A 17,983-nucleotide genomic window follows, 5' to 3' on the forward strand; every position below is an offset into this window, starting at 1 on the left:
TGTGTGGGAAGATTCAACTTCATGGCTTGCACTCAAAAGAACTGGAAAGAGGAACTACCTCCTCCAGTCCATAGCAGCGAGTTGGTCGCTGTGGAAGTGATGAAAGAGCTCAGCTCCCAAGTCCTTTCCTAATGCTCTCACGCCTCCTGAGCCAGGTATTTCCTCCATGGGCAGAAGGCTCTGGGTTGATTTATACCTCTAAAGCCACAGAAATCTGCTCTTGCTTTCCCTTTTGGTCACAACGGTGTTGTCTTGAATTAAATATGTGGCCATTATTATTATTACAGTGGTACCTCTGGTTACGTACAGTGGTACCTCTGGTTACGTACTTAATTCGTTCCGGAGGTCCATTCTTAACCTGAAACAGTTCTCAACCCGAGGTACCACTTTAGCTAAAGGGGCCTCCTGCTGCCGCCGCCATGCAATTTCTGTTCTCATCCTGAAGCAAAGTTCTTAACCTGAGGTACTATTTCTGGGTTAGCAGAGTCTGTAACCTGAAGTGTACGTAACCTGAAGTGTGTGTAACCCGAGGTACCACTGTATTAGCAATGCTTTTTTTAAAGGGGGTACTCAAGAGTATAAGGGGATGCGGGTGGCGCTGTGGTCTAAACCACAGAGCCTAGGGCTTGCTGATCAGAAGGTTAGTGGTTCAAATCCCCGCGATGGGGTGAGCTCCCGTTGTTCAGTCCCAGCTCCTGCCCACCTAGCAGTTCAAAAGCACGTCAAAGTGCAAGTAGATAAATAGGTACCGCTCCGGCGGGAAGGTAAACAGCATTTCCGTGTGCTGCTCTGGTTCGCCAGAAGTGGCTGAGTCATGCTGGCCACATGACCCAGAAGCTGTACGCCCGCTCCCTCGGCCTATAGAGCGAGATGAGCACCACAACCCCAGAGTCGCCCGTGACTGGACCTAATGGTCAGGGGTACCTTTACTCAAGAGTATGCAGTACCGGCACCTTTTTGTTAGAAAGTGTGGCACTTAATGTAACAATATCATGATGAGTACTGGACCTATTTTTCTTTTTTAAAAAAGCACTGAAGATTATTATGAATTAAAATTATCAGTACCTTTTTAAAGAAAATGCAGCTCACAGCAGCTTACAGCAATAAACAAATAGTACCTGTGTAAGATGTGACATGGGAAATCAGGATCACTCATATTTAAAAAAGAAAAACGTAATTGCAGTCATAGAGGGGTGTGTGTGTGTTAGCTGCTAATTTCCCTATAGGGGAAAGCATACAGTTACCACAGTGAGGGAAGAGCAATTTAAATCGTGGGGGGGGGGGGAGCCACAGAATGGTCCTCTCTCTGCGTCGCATCTGGCTAATCCCTGGGAGTCCAATAAATGGTGCTCCATTTCAGTTACCAAAAGGTAGACAAGTGATCAAGCAAATCTCACCCCTTACTCCTTGATACATGAGGTTCACCACCCTTCTCAGGCAAGTTGCTCCAGACTCTTTTGGTGTGTGTGGATGACCTGACTAATGAGAAGACAAGAGGTTCAATCACCACAGCCTATTAGCCTATTATGGCAGAAAATGAAACAACAGGACGTCCAAAAGAGAATCACAATGCAAAAGTGCCAAAATTAACAGATTTGCTCCTACAAATCCAATATGAGCATGTTTCAGGTGACTATGCTCTTCTTCCCATGTAGCCTTTCTGACTGCTAGAAAGTACTTTCCCCTTCTTTTGGCTCGTAATTTGCAACACGATAGCTCTTCATGTTCCTACATGGGACTTAATTTTCAGCACCCTGGCGTCCTTTGCATTCACCACTGTTCCTCCAAAACGACAATTTCTAATAAAAGAACTGCACAGGATGCAGTAGAGGGAAAGGCAGGACTACCAGTATGTCTCCTTGTGCTCTGGTCACAAGGAGCCATGGGAATTCCCTTACGGTCCTCCTTACTAGGAGGAAATCGTATTTCTGGATACCATCCCCAGACATACAAACATGTTTTGTATTTTTAACAAAGTGAGGTGGAATTTCTTAACACAAAGAAGTAATCTCTGCTAAAGAAACAGATTTTTTATTTATTAGAAAAAAAACCACATTATTTTAAGTAGGCCTGACTAAAGCATCTTAAGGTAGGCTGGTGATTGTTATCTTAAGGCAGGTTGCCAGCTCTCTTAACGGCTTAGAAAGCTGAAGTATAAAAGTTGGCAGAAGAAATGTTAATTTTGGGTTGCGTTGGGTTGTTGGGTTCAAAGCTGAAGATGCTTCTCCATTCGCTCCCTCAGTTTGTATTTCTGAATCTAAGATTGGAACAGGGAGGAAAGAAGGAAGGGATTGGTTACAGCATTGCAAACATACTGGTCGTCCCTCTGCAAATATTTTGGTCCATGCCTATGGCCATCTCTCATTTAGGCTACCATAAAGTGCTCTCTCTCTCTCTTTGTTGCTTCACTTTGGACCCCTCACCTCTACCCAGAACTCTGCTGCCAAAGTCATTCTCTTGTCTCTCCTTGCTCTGATGATGCAATGCTACTCCTTAAGACCCTACCCTGACTTCCCATCTTCTCCTGGATTCATTCTTATCCTTTCCTTCAAAACTCTCCAAGTCCTTTCCCCCTTTATCTTATCATCCTGATATGTCTCCCCTTATGATCCTCTCTCCCTGGACTCCACCATTCTCCATCACCTAGAAGTCTCAACCTCCCTCAAAAAATCCCACCTTCTATTACCTGCTGCCCTTCATATGCTAGTCACTGCCTCCTAGATGCCACCACTCCTACGTCTTCAAATTCCTCTTCAAAACCCACTTGTGGCCCACCCATCTACTAGCTCCATACCCAGTAGTCTGTAACTAGGCCCAAGCCCATGTAACTCAAGCAACTGCACACACTCCTTCCCTGTTTACTCTATGTCCTCTTCCCCTCCCCTGTGATTCCACTGTAACTGGTTTAGTTTGCAAGTTCCTCGAGGCAGGGATCTTCCTGCACTCCGCAAAGCACCATGCAACCTGTTGGGGCTAAGCAAGCAAAAGCCTTTGGGCTGTCACTCACCTTGCCCGAGACGGTGAGCGGGAAATCCTTCACAAACACTATGTACCGAGGGATCTTGAAGTGAGCAATCTGCAAAAGAAAAGCCAATGGCTGTGGACTGACTCAATCTTTATACAGCGGGCTTGCTGTTCCCTGCTTGAGCAGGACTCAGAGCAAATGCCTCTCCAACATGGAATACAAAACTGCATTTTATCTAAACCCATATCCCCAACTGATATTAAGACAGCGGGAGCTTCCACACTAGGCATTTAGTGTGGAACTGCCATGCTTATTCAGTCACTTTTTATGAGGCATCCACCTGAGGCTGTCAACCTATCATACAGTCCTTCCGTCTTTCCTCAGACTACAGAAAGCCCAGTTGTTTTTTTCAGAAGAACAGAAGAGCAGCCCAAATGTGACAAGCGTACAGTCGTTCCAAAGCATTCAAAAACTAAAGCGCGGCTTCTGATTGGCTGCAGGAAGCTCCTGCAGCCAATCAGAAGCCGCAGAAACTCCTTCAGATGTTCAGCTTCCAAAAGAATGTTTGAAAACCAGAACAGTCACTTCTGGGTTTCAATCGTTCAGGAGCCAAAACATTCGAGAACCAAGGTACGACTGTAGATGCTTTTAGCACCACTTATAGTGGACGTGTGCTGAGGTTCAAATGGCCCGACCCACAGCAGCTGTGCCATGCCCCCATGGATGTATGCAGAACATAGTGGAATGCACACCTTGAAAAGCACAATCCTCCTGATAGTGTGGGACATCGATTGCAATTCCACGTATAGCTTACAATGGAAGAGCAATGATTGGGCTGAGCTAGGAACCACCCATCTGGAAGCAGCCCTTGACAGAACCTCACCACTGGAGAGCTTGCTCTTTCTTTTTATTGGGTGGGAAAAAGCAGGACACAGCCACCCATCTCGAAGCTCCTACCTTCCCTTTGCAAAATGCCTTGACTTCTTCTACTGTGCACTCTTCTCCAGCTTTCACTCTGATGCTGGCGCAGATCTCCTCTCCCATTCGCTCGTCTTTCACACCAACTACCTGAGTGAAAGAGAAGGGGAAAGTTGATCATGGGGCCCACCCAACTTACTGGGGTTCTTGACCCTGCTGGGTCAGGCCAACAAGCCATCTAGTTCAACGTCCTGTTCTCAAACAGTGGCCAACCAGGTTCCTGTGGGAAACCCACAAGCGAACTCATTTCCCTAAATGGCGCTGGAGCCACATGGCATTTGTCGCACATTCAGCCTTAAGTATTTAGCCTGTGATGGCCTGGGACTCGGGCTCGGACTCGGAACCAGAGGAGACTCAGTCTGCACCGGATCCTTTGCCTCAGGCATTATCTAAACCAAGCCTGGGGCCTGATCCTGAACAGTCCCAGTCTGCACAGGTTCCCCTGCAACAAACAGAGCCGAGTCAGGGGCCTGAGCCTTCCCTGGCTCCAGATGCGGGGATTACCTCGTTGCCTTCAGCTGAGCCATCACTTACAGCTGCTCCACTACCGGTTTGGTCAGGGGAGGCTGAGGCAGCCCCTGCGTCTAGTAACCCACCAACATCTCCTGAGTTGCAGAGACTAAGGTCTGAGAGAAGGAGAGACCTGAGTACTCGCAGGAGGAGTGCTCACCTTCAGGCAAAACAGGGAGGTGAGTCGCCGGGGGATCAGGACCGGCTGCTACCCCAACAATGATAAAAAGCTGTCGGACCCCACCCCAGGTTATTGGAGCAACTTTGCTGTATGCTAGATCCTGCCCCTGTCCTTGCCTGGTTCCCTGCCTCGTGTCCTGTCTTGGCCCTGTCGGACTGACTCCCAGTGGAACCTTTGGATTCTGGACTGGTCCTAGACCGTGGTTTATGAGTTATCCTTGGGTCCAGCACATAGCCAAACCAGAGGATTGGAGGGCCTGTTCCCATGTCCCACCTCACCATTTTTCTCACCTGCACCTCTTGAATCTTAGGATGGGTATGTAGGAATTGCTCGAGCTCTGCTGGGTATATGTTCTCTCCTCCTCGGATGATCATGTCTTTGCAGCGGCCTACTATCTTGCAGTAGCCGTACTCATCAAGAATAGCCATGTCCCTGGAAGGATATCACAGTCATTCTACCCTGACCTTGCCATGTTGCTAGATGCTCCACTGGAGAACAGAAGAAGAGCCTGCTGGAGCAGCCAGCGACACACCTAGTCCAACACCAGGCTCTTGTGTCCTATGTAATTTTACACGCTTTAATCATATCTCGTCTTGCTCTGAACTAAAAGGCCCTAAATGCTCTAACCTTTCCTCATAGGGGAGTTGTTCCATCCCTTTGATCATTTTTTGTTTTGTTTTGATTCCCTCTTCTGAACCTTTTCCAACTCTAAAATATCATTTTCGAGGTGAGGAGACCAGAACTGTACACAACTGTTCCAAAAGCTGTTGTTGCACCATACATGTGATACAGGCATCCCCAAACTCGGCCCTCCAGGTGTTTTGGGACTACAATTCCCATCATCCCTGACCACTGGTCCTGTTAGCTAGGGATGATGGGAATTGTAGTCCCAAAAACATCTGAAGGGCCGAGTTTGGGGATGCCTGATATGATAAATGCTTAGGTGCCCAAGACCAGGTTCAATTAAACAGCCGGGCAAGCAGGAACCAGCACAAAATCCCACTAGTACAATGGGACTTTCTGCCCGCCTCCTCCCCACACAACTCCTCCAAAATGGTTTTGGCAGGTCAGGAGTACCCCCGGAACAGGGTACTGGGAGAAGAGAAGGGAGATTGTTCCGTGTGACAAACACAAATGCTTGTGCTGATGGAACAGTCAGCATAGAGCACTGTTGAGTTTCAGCCCAAATGTTCCCTTTTCAGCTAGTTTTTTTAGCAGCCAGTCCTCTGTACTTGCATAAGCAAGAGATCACAAGCAGGACTCTGTGAATTCTGCATAACTAAATACCAGATTCTGCAATGTGGCAAGACATGACGTAGTGAGATATCATATGCCAGGGAACAAAGGCTCCCTTCATGCACACCCGGAAGTTTGAGGCAGCTCCCTCTCCATGGAGCTGTCTATCCCACTTGGGAGCAGCAGCAGCAGCAGCAGATTAATGGATAATGCAGCTATGTGTCGTTGATTGCATGGGTTTTTCCCCAACAGATCACCATTCCACCAATGAGGAGGGTGGTGATCTGGTGGGAAATAGTCACAAGAGGATGGCACCATGGGAGAGTGGCTCCCCTACAACTCCATGCCTGTGTATGAAACAAGTTTGCTATTGAGTGAGTGTTGGGTAAGACTTAGGCCTAGGAGTGGACATGTTGCTTGTCTGCCATTCCCCATCAGGTAACCCCATTATCTCAAATTCAGCCCTGTACAAATTTTATGCAATAGGTCATTTTTGTCCTCATTTGCCCAGTTAGAGTGACTGACATGACGAGATACTGACTTGCTAAAAGGCAGCTTATGGCCCTGAATGGATTCTCCATCCGGCCTTCCACCTACTAGATCCTATTGGCTTCCCAAGGATTATCCCAATGAACAAATGGCTTCTTCCCCAACGTACCCGGTCTTGTACCATTTCTCATCATCCATCACTTCATTGGTTTTGTTGGGGTCTGCCCAGTACCCTAGCATGACGCAGTAACCTCGGACCTGAAGTTCTCCTGGGCTGTTGAGTGGGATAATTTCCCCTGTCTCAGGATCCTCAATTTTTGCCTGTTAATACAGAGGAAACAGAAACATTAATGGTGGCATGGAGTGGCATAATAAAAGAGATCAGTTGAACAGAAGCATATTCAGGTTATAGACTGTGTGGGTGTGACAACAGAAGATACAGCAAAAGTGTTGTGATTAACAGAGTCTTTCAGCAGAACATCAGAGTCTTCCTTCTTTCCAGTACAGTGGTACCTCGGGTTAAGTACTTAATTCGTTCCGGAGGTCCGTACTCAACCTTAAACTGTTCTTAACCTGAAGCACCACTTTAGCTAATGGGGCCTCCTTCTGCCACTGCGCCACTGGAGCACGATTTCTGTTCTCATCCTGAAGCAAAGTTCTTAACCTGAAGCACTATTTCTGGGTTAGCGGAGTCTGTAACCTGAAGCGTATGTAACCTGAAGCGTATGTAACCCGAGGTACCACTGTAGTCATTCTTTTCCAGAGTTCCCAGTTAAGACAACTCCTTTCCCACTTGGTTCAACTTAGAGTGCTTGTTGCCTCATGAGACAAGACAAGCATAAACACACTAGCTACATAAACCTTAAGAGGTGCTGGTCCATCATGATCTAATCTACCATAATACAGTTCCTCTGGTCTTAGAAGTAAGCCTTGTAAACATACGAATACACAGAGAGATCCACTAGCACTTTACCTTGCTAGATCTTCATGCTATACTGAACATGTAACCATCAGCTTCTCCACTATGACCTTGGACTGAGGAAAACCTCTTCTCAGTGAATATCTCACACTCCTGCCAATGCTGCTGAATGCAGCCTTGGCTTTGTACTTGTCTCTGCACTTACACACATTCCTTAAAGAAAGGGAGGATGGGTCTTGCTCCAGTGGTGTCCAAACTTTTTTCAAAGAGGGCCAGATTTGATGAAGTGAAGGGCCGCGAGGGCCGACCAAAGGGCCGACCAAAGTTGTGAACCTTTTTTTAGGATTGAAGATGCTGAGCTTTTCTTAGGATTTTACCCCAAAGTTGTTGAGGTTTTTTTAGGATTTTACCCCAGGAAATAAACAGAATTCTGAACAGAATTCAGGTATGGGGGATGGACTGCTCAAGACACGGGCCAAGCACCTAGTGCAATTTCACCCATTTTCCCCAGTTTACACCAACAAAGGGAATCAGTCACCTCTGTATGTGGGAAAATACATCCGACAGTCTCTGTTTTCTGGGCAATGTTGTCTTGAGGGAACCCCATGAAGGTGACAGGACTATTCTCTGTGGTTCCATATGCAACCTGCAAAACACAAAGGAAACAAAACAGCTGAGAGAGAAACTAAACCAATGCAGAAGAAGTGCTAAAGTGTTGTGGGCAAAAGCTCCCATCTGCAGCAGACAACACCATATCAGGGAAGTTATGAAGCGACCGTCTTTCAGGGAACTGCAATTTATTTTGCCCCAATATAGTCTACGCTATTCAAGCAAAACAAATCATCAATGTAAGTTTGCATGCACCAGCTTAATCTGCACCCACCTCTCGGTATATCTGGATCGTTGCACAATTTGTTTCCCAGCAAGGAGCAGAAAGGAGGTATCTCATGGGAAGGAAGGATCAAGTACAGGCAACTTCCAGTTTGCATGGGGGTTGTGTTGTGGGCATTTGTGCACCAACGGAGCATGCATGCATAAGCCCACTTTGCCCCATTATGCCTCATTCCACCCTCTTCCGGATCCAAAACAAACCATCCGTCAGCAGTTGCACATCAGTTGAAAGGGTGCAAAATGGTTGCCACCTGTAACGTTAAGAGGACTCCTGCCCTCATGTCCTGATTGTGGGTCTCCACATTCATAAAAAACCTAAAGCCATAAACTATGGATTAGTAAGGTATGCCATACTTGTAACTGAGTGTTCCTACTTCATTCCTTCATAGATGGCTGCAACCATGGAGAAGCTGCTGCGTCAGAGTAAATACTGAACCAGATGGACCACTGGTCATGTGTCATGCGAGAGCATACAGACACCTGACTAGCCATGATTAAAAAAACAGGACACTGGACTCGATAGGTCTTTGTTCTCATCCAGATACAGGGCACAGATGGGCGACTGATAGGAAAATCTGCTAAAAGTGAATGGGACCGAACAACTGCTTGAGGCAATGTCATATAACCTCCCTGCAAGCATATCCAACTCTATGATTCTATGATTCTATGGTATCGGAATGAGTGCTGAATAAATGGCCAACATCCTAATACCTCTTGGCTAACTTTGTGAAAACAAATCAGGATGAACGCTCAGTAAACAGGTCACCAAGAAGCAGTATTTCTGGAGAGACATTTTAAGGATGAATTCACAAGTACTCTAAGACTTCCTTTGACCATGCCTGATCTTGCAAAGACCCTATTTCAGATTCACTTGGCGTGTTTTTAAAAAGTTGTACAGTCCTGAGCTATAGGTGCAGCATTCTTCTGGTGGCTAAAATTAAGCTCATGTATCATTTGTGCGCTAGGGTAACATTTGGAGAAATCCTTGGGACCCCTTTAGTTCAAAAGAGGTCATAGAGAAGATAATCACATAGTTGGCTGAAAATAATTTCAAACCGCAACTATTTGGCAAATGGATCATCTCATTTAGTGGATTTACCAAGAATCGTTCTGAATATTGCAGGCATGCAATTTATTTTTGGTGACAAGTGCCTCTTTCTTAGGGAATGCAGAGCCCTGGGCTAAACTGGGAATAAGAAACATATTAGCAGAACTATTTGAATCTAAACACTGCTATAAAACCTCGGCTGCTAATGTTGTTTAAACACTAGCCAGTGTAAGCCAGTCTTCAAAATAGAATGAAATAAACATTTCTGGAGACTCAGAAAGGGGCAATTTGGAGGGACCTTGATTTACTGGGCAGGGCTGTTCATCGGGGTGCCTGGGTTTTATTCTTGGCTCTCTCACTCTGTGTTTGCGCTGGCAGAAAACTCCTCCAGGTATATCTAAGGGGTAATTTACTATTGATGATACTGGAAGTGTAGCCTGTTTTTACACTATCCCCAGTGAAGGGCTATTCTACCAGTCTTGATGTGATAGACACCTTGAATTCAGAGGAAGCAAAGATACTCCCCAAGCTACTCCTTGGTGTGAGAAGGAGACACATTACTCACAGGCTTGGGATACTGTTGGTCACAGGTAGCGAGCTGCATGGTTACAGTGCGGTCAAGATGTCCTATGAGTTAGCAAGAAGAAGCAAATGGCCAAAGGGTAAAGCAAAGATTAAAATCTGCTTCTGAATTTCAAGTTTGCTGCCAAGTCTACTAATGTCCAGGTTCAGGGAATCCTATCCCTCCCCTGGTGGCATCCAAAGAAGCAGATAAACACAAAGAGTTCTTACCACGTAATTTATTCAGTATTCACAGAGAGAGAGAAAGGAAGGTAGTCCTTATTCAGCAATGGCATTGCTCCAAGTCAAGCCCCACCCCCTCCGTCTCTCTTATCCCATGTCATTCCTATGCCGCCTGATCTGGGATTTCTGTCTCTGAGCTTTCTGTACTAGTACTCTTAATGCATGCCTAGTCTTGGGAGAGGGGGGCTCAGGAATGCTCTCCAAAGACATTGAGTCTGTCAGCTGTCTCTCCCCCAGTGTTTCTTCTTCCTGCTGTTCCTCTTCCAATACAGTCATACCTTGGGTTACAGCCGCTTCAGGTTGCGTCTTTTCGGGTTGCAGACCGCCGAAACCCGGAAGTACCGGAACGGGTTACTTCCGGGTTTCGGCGGTCACGCATGTGCAGAAGTGCTAAACGGCGCTTTGCACATGTGCAGAAGCGCCGAATCGCAACCTTCACATGCGCAGACACGCAGACGCAGGTTGCGAACGCTGCGGGTTGCGAACGTGCATCCCGCACGGATCACGTTCGCAACCCGAGCATCCACTGTATTTCCCAGCTTTTCCCTTATGCAGTCTCTGCAAACCACCGTTCTAAATCTATGCTGTTCTCGGGAAGGTTCAGGAGAAGGGGGGAGGGGAGGCCTCCACCATTCCTCCTCAGTCCAGCCCCGGACAGCCAAGCATGAGAAAGAGTGTGCTGTGAAATATCCAAAGACACACACACACACACACACACACTCTTAAACGTGTTACATGCGGAAGGTATTTCAAGCTAATAGCAAAGAGGACAGGGGTATAGGGAAAGATTTAACTGTGAGCAACTGCAACACATCTACACTCCTGAGCTGCCACTGCCTCTGGACTTTGATCACTGAAATGGGCGGAGCGCAGGCACTACCTTGCTTTAACAGCAGGCACAAATGTAAAGCAATGGTATTTTTCAGGGGGAACAGGCTGCCAGGTGTGTCTCCCCAATTGTGCCATGTGGGACTGAGTGCCTCTCTCCTTACAGAACAGCAATGAAAAAGGACCCATCCCTGCTAGCCATTCTTTAGTAGAAGAGGTATTGTGCGGGTGCAAATCAAAATTGGAAAAGTAGTAGCCAGAATGACAACTTCCGTTGCAGGGAAAAGTATCTGGAAGCTCAGAAGTGCTTAAAATGCTACAAAAACCCTGTTTGACCGGAGACCTGAGTTGAGCAGAAAGAAGTGAGTGTGGCCCAAAGATGATGACAGTTCTCCATCATGATGGCTCCCTTCGTCACTCAACCAACTATCACAGATAGTACATGAATGTGTTGCCACGATTTCCTAACATTTGTACTGCAAAGTGTTGCCCTCCTCCTGCTGGCTGTAGAGGAGATGTCAACCTTTATTACCAGGCTTGCATTATGCCAGCTTGACACAAACAACATTTCTATTAAGAGCCATGTTTCAAGTCCTTTCAAAATACCAGGGCGAAAATAAAGTGATATTGGCTTAAGAGAAAAGGGTAGACCTGGCTAGGAAACAAGAGTAATTTTTGAACTTCAAAGACAATGTGGCAGACGGGGGAATAAAATAATAAACCAACGGAAGTACTTGGAGTGAAAGAGCCGTCTACTGGTCCTGTCCCCTCTTGCCCTGTGAGATGGATTTAATTATCCCTCTAATAACACTGGGTATTCTGTCTAGACTTGAAATCAACACCAATGTTCTTTCCGGATCCTCCCTTGGCATAATGCTCCCCGTTTCCCCCAACATTTTTTGTCCTTGTCTACTTGGAAGAAACTGGCACATAGCTCTGTCCCGTTTGGGGTCTGAGTACGTGCAAAGCCCCAGGACAAAGTCCTATATGTCGTCAATCCTATATTTGGAAGGGCTGATTTGGATTGCTGTGGATAATGGTATGCAGACCCTGCAGAGAGAAGGTTGGCAGGGCTCAAACCTACACTGTCTGACCTAGAAGCCCTTCCTCCTAATATCAGAGGGAAAACCACCTGCGCATGCTCAGGGGCATTTTCTATTTATATTGTTCTTTCTTCGTATGTCCTACAGTGAAAACAGGTTCTGGGGCTAAACCTGGTGGGTCATTAAGTCCCAGAAATAAATAATGTCAGTTGTACAGTGGTACCTCAGGTTAAGAACTTAATTCATTCTGGAGGTCCGTTCTTAACCTGAAACCATTCTTAACTTGAGGTACCACTTTAGCTAATGGGGCCTCCTGCTGCCGCTGCGCTGCTACCGAACGATTTCTGTTGTCATCCTGAAGCAAAGTTCTTAACCCGCGGAACTATTTCTGGATTAGCAGAGTCTGTAACCTGAAGCATCTGTAACCCGAGGTACCACTGTAATGTAAAGTAGCAACAAGGTTTGCTTACTTTGCATCCTGGCCTATTTCCCTGAATGCACCCAAGAAATTTTGTCTACGTTTCCTTTTATGCATTTGTAGAAACCACTGGAGGCATGAACAACTGTGCAGTTAAGAACATTCAGTGCAGCCCTGCAGGATGCGACCAGAAGCCCATATTGTCCAGCACTGCATTTCCCACATGAGATGCCCCAAGCAGGTCATGAGGACCATATCTCTGAATCTTGTGTACATCCCCCAGGACCAGGTATCTGGTGGCAGACCGTCTCTGAATCAGGAGGCTCCATGGAAGAGCCTTCTCCATGCTCTCCACCTTTCTTGGGGGGCAAGGCCCACTCTGTGTGCTGGCTCTGGGATGCTCTCACAAGATCTCATGGGGCCATCAAAGTTCCCACAAGATCTCTCAGGAGCACCCCTAGGCTCCGAGAGCTGGCACATTGAGTGGGCCTTGTCCCCCAAACAAGCCAGGGAGCTGAAAGCTCATTTCACACCAGATTATCCAGCATGAGAAGAGCTTTTAAACTCTCCACCTTGCTTGCTGGGCAACACCCGCTCAGCGTGTGGGTTCTAGGGATTTTCTCTCTCTCCCTATTTCTAGAGATTTTCTCTCTCTCCCTATTTCAATTGGGGTTTAGGCTCAGTTTAGCACAGAAACTGCTTTGGTCACCTTGCCTGGTGATCTCTGTCAGGAAAGAGACAGGGGGAATGTGTCCTTGTTAATTCTTGACCTCTCAGCGGCTTTGGTAGCATTGACCTTGGTATCCTTCTGGAGTGACTGTCTGATTTAGGGGTTGGTGGCAACGCTTTTGCAGTGGTTTTAATCCTATCTGTGTGGTTGTTTCCATAGGGTGTTGCTTGGGGAATGTTCTTCAGCCCAGTGGAGCCTTCAATGTGGGGTTCCTCATGATTCACTTTTATCCCCCATGCTGTTTAACAACTACATGAAACTGCTGAGTGGGGTAATCTAGAGTTTTGGAGTACATTGTCAGCAATATGCTGATGACACACAGCTCTACGTCTCATTTACATCTGCATACCTGGGCCGGATTAAGGCCATTAGAGGCCCAAAGCACTTAATTTTTTTGGGTACCTCCTTATAGATCTAATTCAAAAGATAAACATCAATAAAGCATAAAACAAAATGTTGTTTTTTGAAATGAATCAAAACCTACAGTAAGATGGAAAATATTTGTTTTTGTATACTTCCACTTTATTTACATTTGAAAAAAATTCTTCTACGTTTTCTAATTGCAAAGTCTTTGATCAGAACTAAACTTACATAACGCATCTGCTTCTATACTTAGTAGAGATAAGGCCTCCGGTCTACCTTGCTGCATAGCTGCTCTGTTGGGATTTTTAATATACTTCAACTGAGAAAATGAACACTCAAGCTGAGCAATATTTGACTATGAATGTTGAAAATCCGGCAATGGAAAATTTCTGTGGTGCTTCCCTTCCCCTGATGCCCTAAGCACATGCTTATTTTTCTTAATGGCTAATCCAGCCCTGCTACATAGAGTTTTGCCTGAAAAGAACCTGCATCGTCAAAAGGGTTTCCTTTTTCAGCAAATGGCCCTGTCTTCATACACATCATGTGAAAGATATCAACCCACTGGACCTGGCCAGACCACTGAAGATCTCGGGCTGTTTTTCTACCATGCTGAAAACCAACCTCCTGTTATTTTTCTGTATTGGTGGCTTGGAGCTAAATCTACTTTCCAGAATGATTAGCATTCTTGTGGTTCATAAGTATTTCTCCAGCTCCTATGTGAGCTTTAGAAGTGCCGCTTGGCAGCCGTTGCAGAAAAGTATGTGACATTAACTTGCTGTTTTATCCATGCCTTCATAGATGCCCTCGCTAAGTAACTAATCCATTTTTCTGAGACTGGGAGGATTAACCCAGCGTTCAGAAAAACAGTAAGGGCAAGTGTACGGAAAGGACAGGTAAACCAGTTCTCTCTCTCCTCGCCCGCTTTTTCTATGGCACTCATTTATCCTAGCAGCAGGCATTTGTCTTGAAATCATTTCTTCTGTTATCATCATTAGAACTTATGGGTGAAACAATGTGTTGTGGGAGGAGGAATTATTAGTTTGCTTTTGCTTTTGTTTTTATTTTTATTACGTAGGACTTGCCGATCAGAAGGTCGGCGGTTCAAATCCCCGTGACGGGGTGAGTGCCTGTTGCTCGGTCCCTGCTCCTGCCAACCTAGCAGTTCTAAAGCACCTCAAAGTGCAAGTAGATAAATAGGTATCACTCTGGCAGGAAGGCAAACGGCATTTCTGTGCGCTGCTCTGGTTCACCAGAAGCAGCTTAGTCATGCTGGCTACATGACCCGGAAGCTGTACGCCGGCTCCCTCGGCCAATAAAGCAAGATAAGCGCCGCAACCCCAGAGTCGGCCACGACTGGACCTAATGGTCAGGGGTCCCTTTACCTTTACCTTTATTTTGTGTTTCTTATGGTGCCATTTTGTGTTGCAAACTGCCCTGAGATCTATGGATGAAGGGATGGCATGCAGATTTAATAAATAATAACCTAGTGGCTTCAGTCATGAATTTTGATTTGCACCATGTGCTGAATTCAGACTTTTGCTATTTGCAAACCATGTTGCAATGTATCACTGGGGGCGGGTGTCACACAGACGGTACATGTCTTAGATTTAATGAAACGTAAGGGTGTGCTTTAAAAAAAAAGTGAGGGGGAAAGTGGACCATCTACATAAAAAACTAGGAGGACCAAAACAGCCCTGAGCTATGATGCCACTGAAATCTATATTTATGCTGATTTGAAAATGGTGCATTTATTTGCTTACCCCACAAGAGCCTCTGCGGAGAGGCAGCAGGGAGTCTGACCTTCGTAAATTATTGGCCACTTGATTCACGCACTTCTATGGCAGGGAATGTTTGCAGAACTGTTAATCAATTAAGAAGGAGGGGATTGCGGGATAATCCTGCCTCTTCTGAGACCATCCGGCTGGTCCAGGCCCCATGGGAGCCTCCAAGCAAGAGGACTGAATAGAGGTCCAGTGAAAGCAATGTGTTTGTTGCTCTGGTGCAGAAGGAGAATTGACACAGGAGCCATTGTCACTTCCTGACCGCATGCCACCCAGGAGACACTGGCATGAACTAGGTAAACTGTGAGCCTTGTGAGAAGAATCACTGCCTGCTTTTTGCCCAGCTCTTACTCATCCCTGGTAAAGAACTGTGAAAGTTAGTAGGCAAACACTAAATCCCGCTGGAGTGAGTGCCACCAAGAAGTTCAGGCTTCAGACAACAGAGAGTCCAGAGGTGATTCCATTTAAGGCCATCCCATAATGGGCTCTTACTGATTTTCCCCTTCTACCAAACCTCCTGCAGAAGCTTACCCACATCAAAGCAGCAGGAGAGCCCAAAAAACTTCCAGGAGAAAAGAATTTCCATTTTGCTAAATTTTAAAGTCAGTAGGGTTGCAAGGGGACTGAAAAAGCATCTCCTGGTAAATACTGCCATTACAGCCTTTGTGCCTTGCTTGATATGTTCTGAATAGAAAACATGTGGGTCTTGTTTAATCTCTGCAGTGCCACAAGGTGAGCCATGCAGAGTGCAATCATATGCCTATGCTAATAGGGTTGCCATACGTCCGGAATTTCTCAGACATATCCGGAATACTGCAGTCAGAAGCAGAGGCTGGGTGCAAATCGCAAAAATGTCCAGGAAAATCTGGACACATGGCAATCCATGCTGGCAGTGTCGTTTTTGCAGGGGATGCCCTCCAGAATTTGTTGGCTACAACTGTAGACTAGGCAATATATCATTTAGGGCTGGGTGATATATCATCTAAAACCGGTTTGAAGTCCATATTGCGCTATCAGTTTCATCATTTCTGACCTGGCAATATATTGCGAATCATGGTGTGTGTGTGTGTGTGTGTGTGTGTGTGTGTGTGTGTGTGTTAAGCAAAAATCACAATGTGCGAAAACTGTAAAGCCAGACAATGCCCCGACAAAGCTCCACCTTTATTTCAGACATTGTGATATATCAGTATATTGTGATGTCTAGCTGGTGATATATAATGATGCTGAAAACCAGGTATCGCCCAGTCTTACTGTTCACCTCTACATAGTTCCATCCTTATTTTAGACACTGATATAGCAATATATTGTGATGCTGAAAACCATATATCGCCCAGCCTATGGTAGACTACACTGAAGGGAAAAATGGGAGGCCAGAAGCTCACTAGAAAGAGGAATGAAGTTCAGAGCATGTCCAGAATGCAAAGGTAGTGGAAGCAAACAGAGCTGGACATTTGCAGTGGGAGGGGTAGAAGAACAGGACACACCGGGAAGCCAGAGCTCCAGGCAGGCAAAAGAACGAAGCTGAGAACTCAGGTGAGTGCTGGGCTATGCATTATAGACAGCACAGGACACTGGGCATCACAGGAATGAGTTCGCCACCTTCCCAGTTCTTCACTTCTGAGAGAACTTCATGGGAAGTTGTCAAAAAATAATGTTGCACAGTTCATTTGGCAGTAGTAAAAGTTGCCTGGAATTATGACCCAAAATCAACGCACACACCCCAAGGTGCAAAAAAAAGCTCTCCAACTTCAGTTACAAAGTCCCTTTGAAATGTACCTCTGCAAAACAAGAGATCTGGCCAGTGTGCATAACAGCCCTGCGCCGCATGCGCCGCGATACCTCCTTTCAACAATGGAAAAAGCCAGGCATCCTTGTGAATAATCCCCCCTCTGTGTCCTAAGCCAGTCCTTGGATTTCCTCCCTTTCTTGAGACTGTCTCGCCTCCGTAAACACCCCAGCCAGCTTGGCTTTTGTAGCCAGCTCCAGCGGTGGAAGCCTCAACAAGCTCACAGTTGTATATGCTCAGGTCTTAGTTGTTTGCTACAGCCAACAGCATCTGGCGAGAAACCAGCTCAAAATGTTCCATTTCCAGCCTCTGCCCTCAACTCCTCTGTAGTCGTAGTCTCTCTCTCCCTCTAGCCCGCCCCCCCCCCGTCCTGTCCCCACTTGGCAGAGGACCAAGGCCTGGGGTTCTTGGGTACTTCTTCACATCGTGCTGTGTCTCTGTGCTGGCCTTTCAAGTGCACAGATACTATGTGCTCTATTCTCTGCCTCCACTTTTGCTAAACATGTGCTAAACATCTCTCCACTCTCCACTCCCCTCTCACTAGCCTAATGTGCCAGGATCTCTACTGCAGGTGGTTTGTGAGTAGATGGGATGGCACTCCCAGGTTTGTAGCTTAGAAGTACTACTGAACCCAACCTTACTCCTAGATGACCAAGCTGTGGCTAGGGATGCCTTTTACCAGCTCTGTCTTAAACACCAGCCACACCTTCTCTTCGGGAAGTCAGATCTAGCCATTATTTATGCCTCAATCAGCTCCAGGTTAGCCTACCGTTGTTGTTTAGTCTTGTCTGACTCTTCATGACCCCATGGACCAGAGCACACCAGGCACTCCTGTCTTCTACTGTCTCCCACAGTTTGGTCAAACTCATGCTGGTAGCTTCAAGAACACTGTCCAGCCATCTCGTCCTCTTCTCCTTGTGCCCTCCATCTTTCCCAACATCAGGGTCTTTTCCAGGGAGTCTTCTCTTCTCATGAGGTGGCCAAAGTATTGGAGTCTCAGCTTCAGGATCTGT

General features: G+C 46.4%; 1 protein-coding gene across 1 annotated transcript in view; it reads right to left on the minus strand.

The window, feature by feature from the left end:
• Positions 1-2,015: 2,015 nt before the first annotated feature.
• ACSF2 (acyl-CoA synthetase family member 2) overlaps positions 2,016-17,983 on the minus strand; it is a gene marked incomplete at its 5' end in the record, with an annotated part of 54,567 nt that continues 38,599 nt past the window's right edge. Inside the window, 6 exon segments of the mRNA XM_081850747.1 lie at positions 2,016-2,257; positions 3,008-3,076; positions 3,923-4,033; positions 4,925-5,066; positions 6,529-6,680; positions 7,817-7,924. Of these exon segments, the coding sequence (XP_081706873.1) occupies positions 2,207-2,257; positions 3,008-3,076; positions 3,923-4,033; positions 4,925-5,066; positions 6,529-6,680; positions 7,817-7,924 (633 nt within the window). The 3' untranslated portion in view covers positions 2,016-2,206.

Source organism: Podarcis erhardii, assembly GCF_964252035.2.
Source record: "Podarcis erhardii genome assembly, chromosome: 2".
Classification (NCBI taxonomy): domain Eukaryota; kingdom Metazoa; phylum Chordata; class Lepidosauria; order Squamata; family Lacertidae; genus Podarcis; species Podarcis erhardii.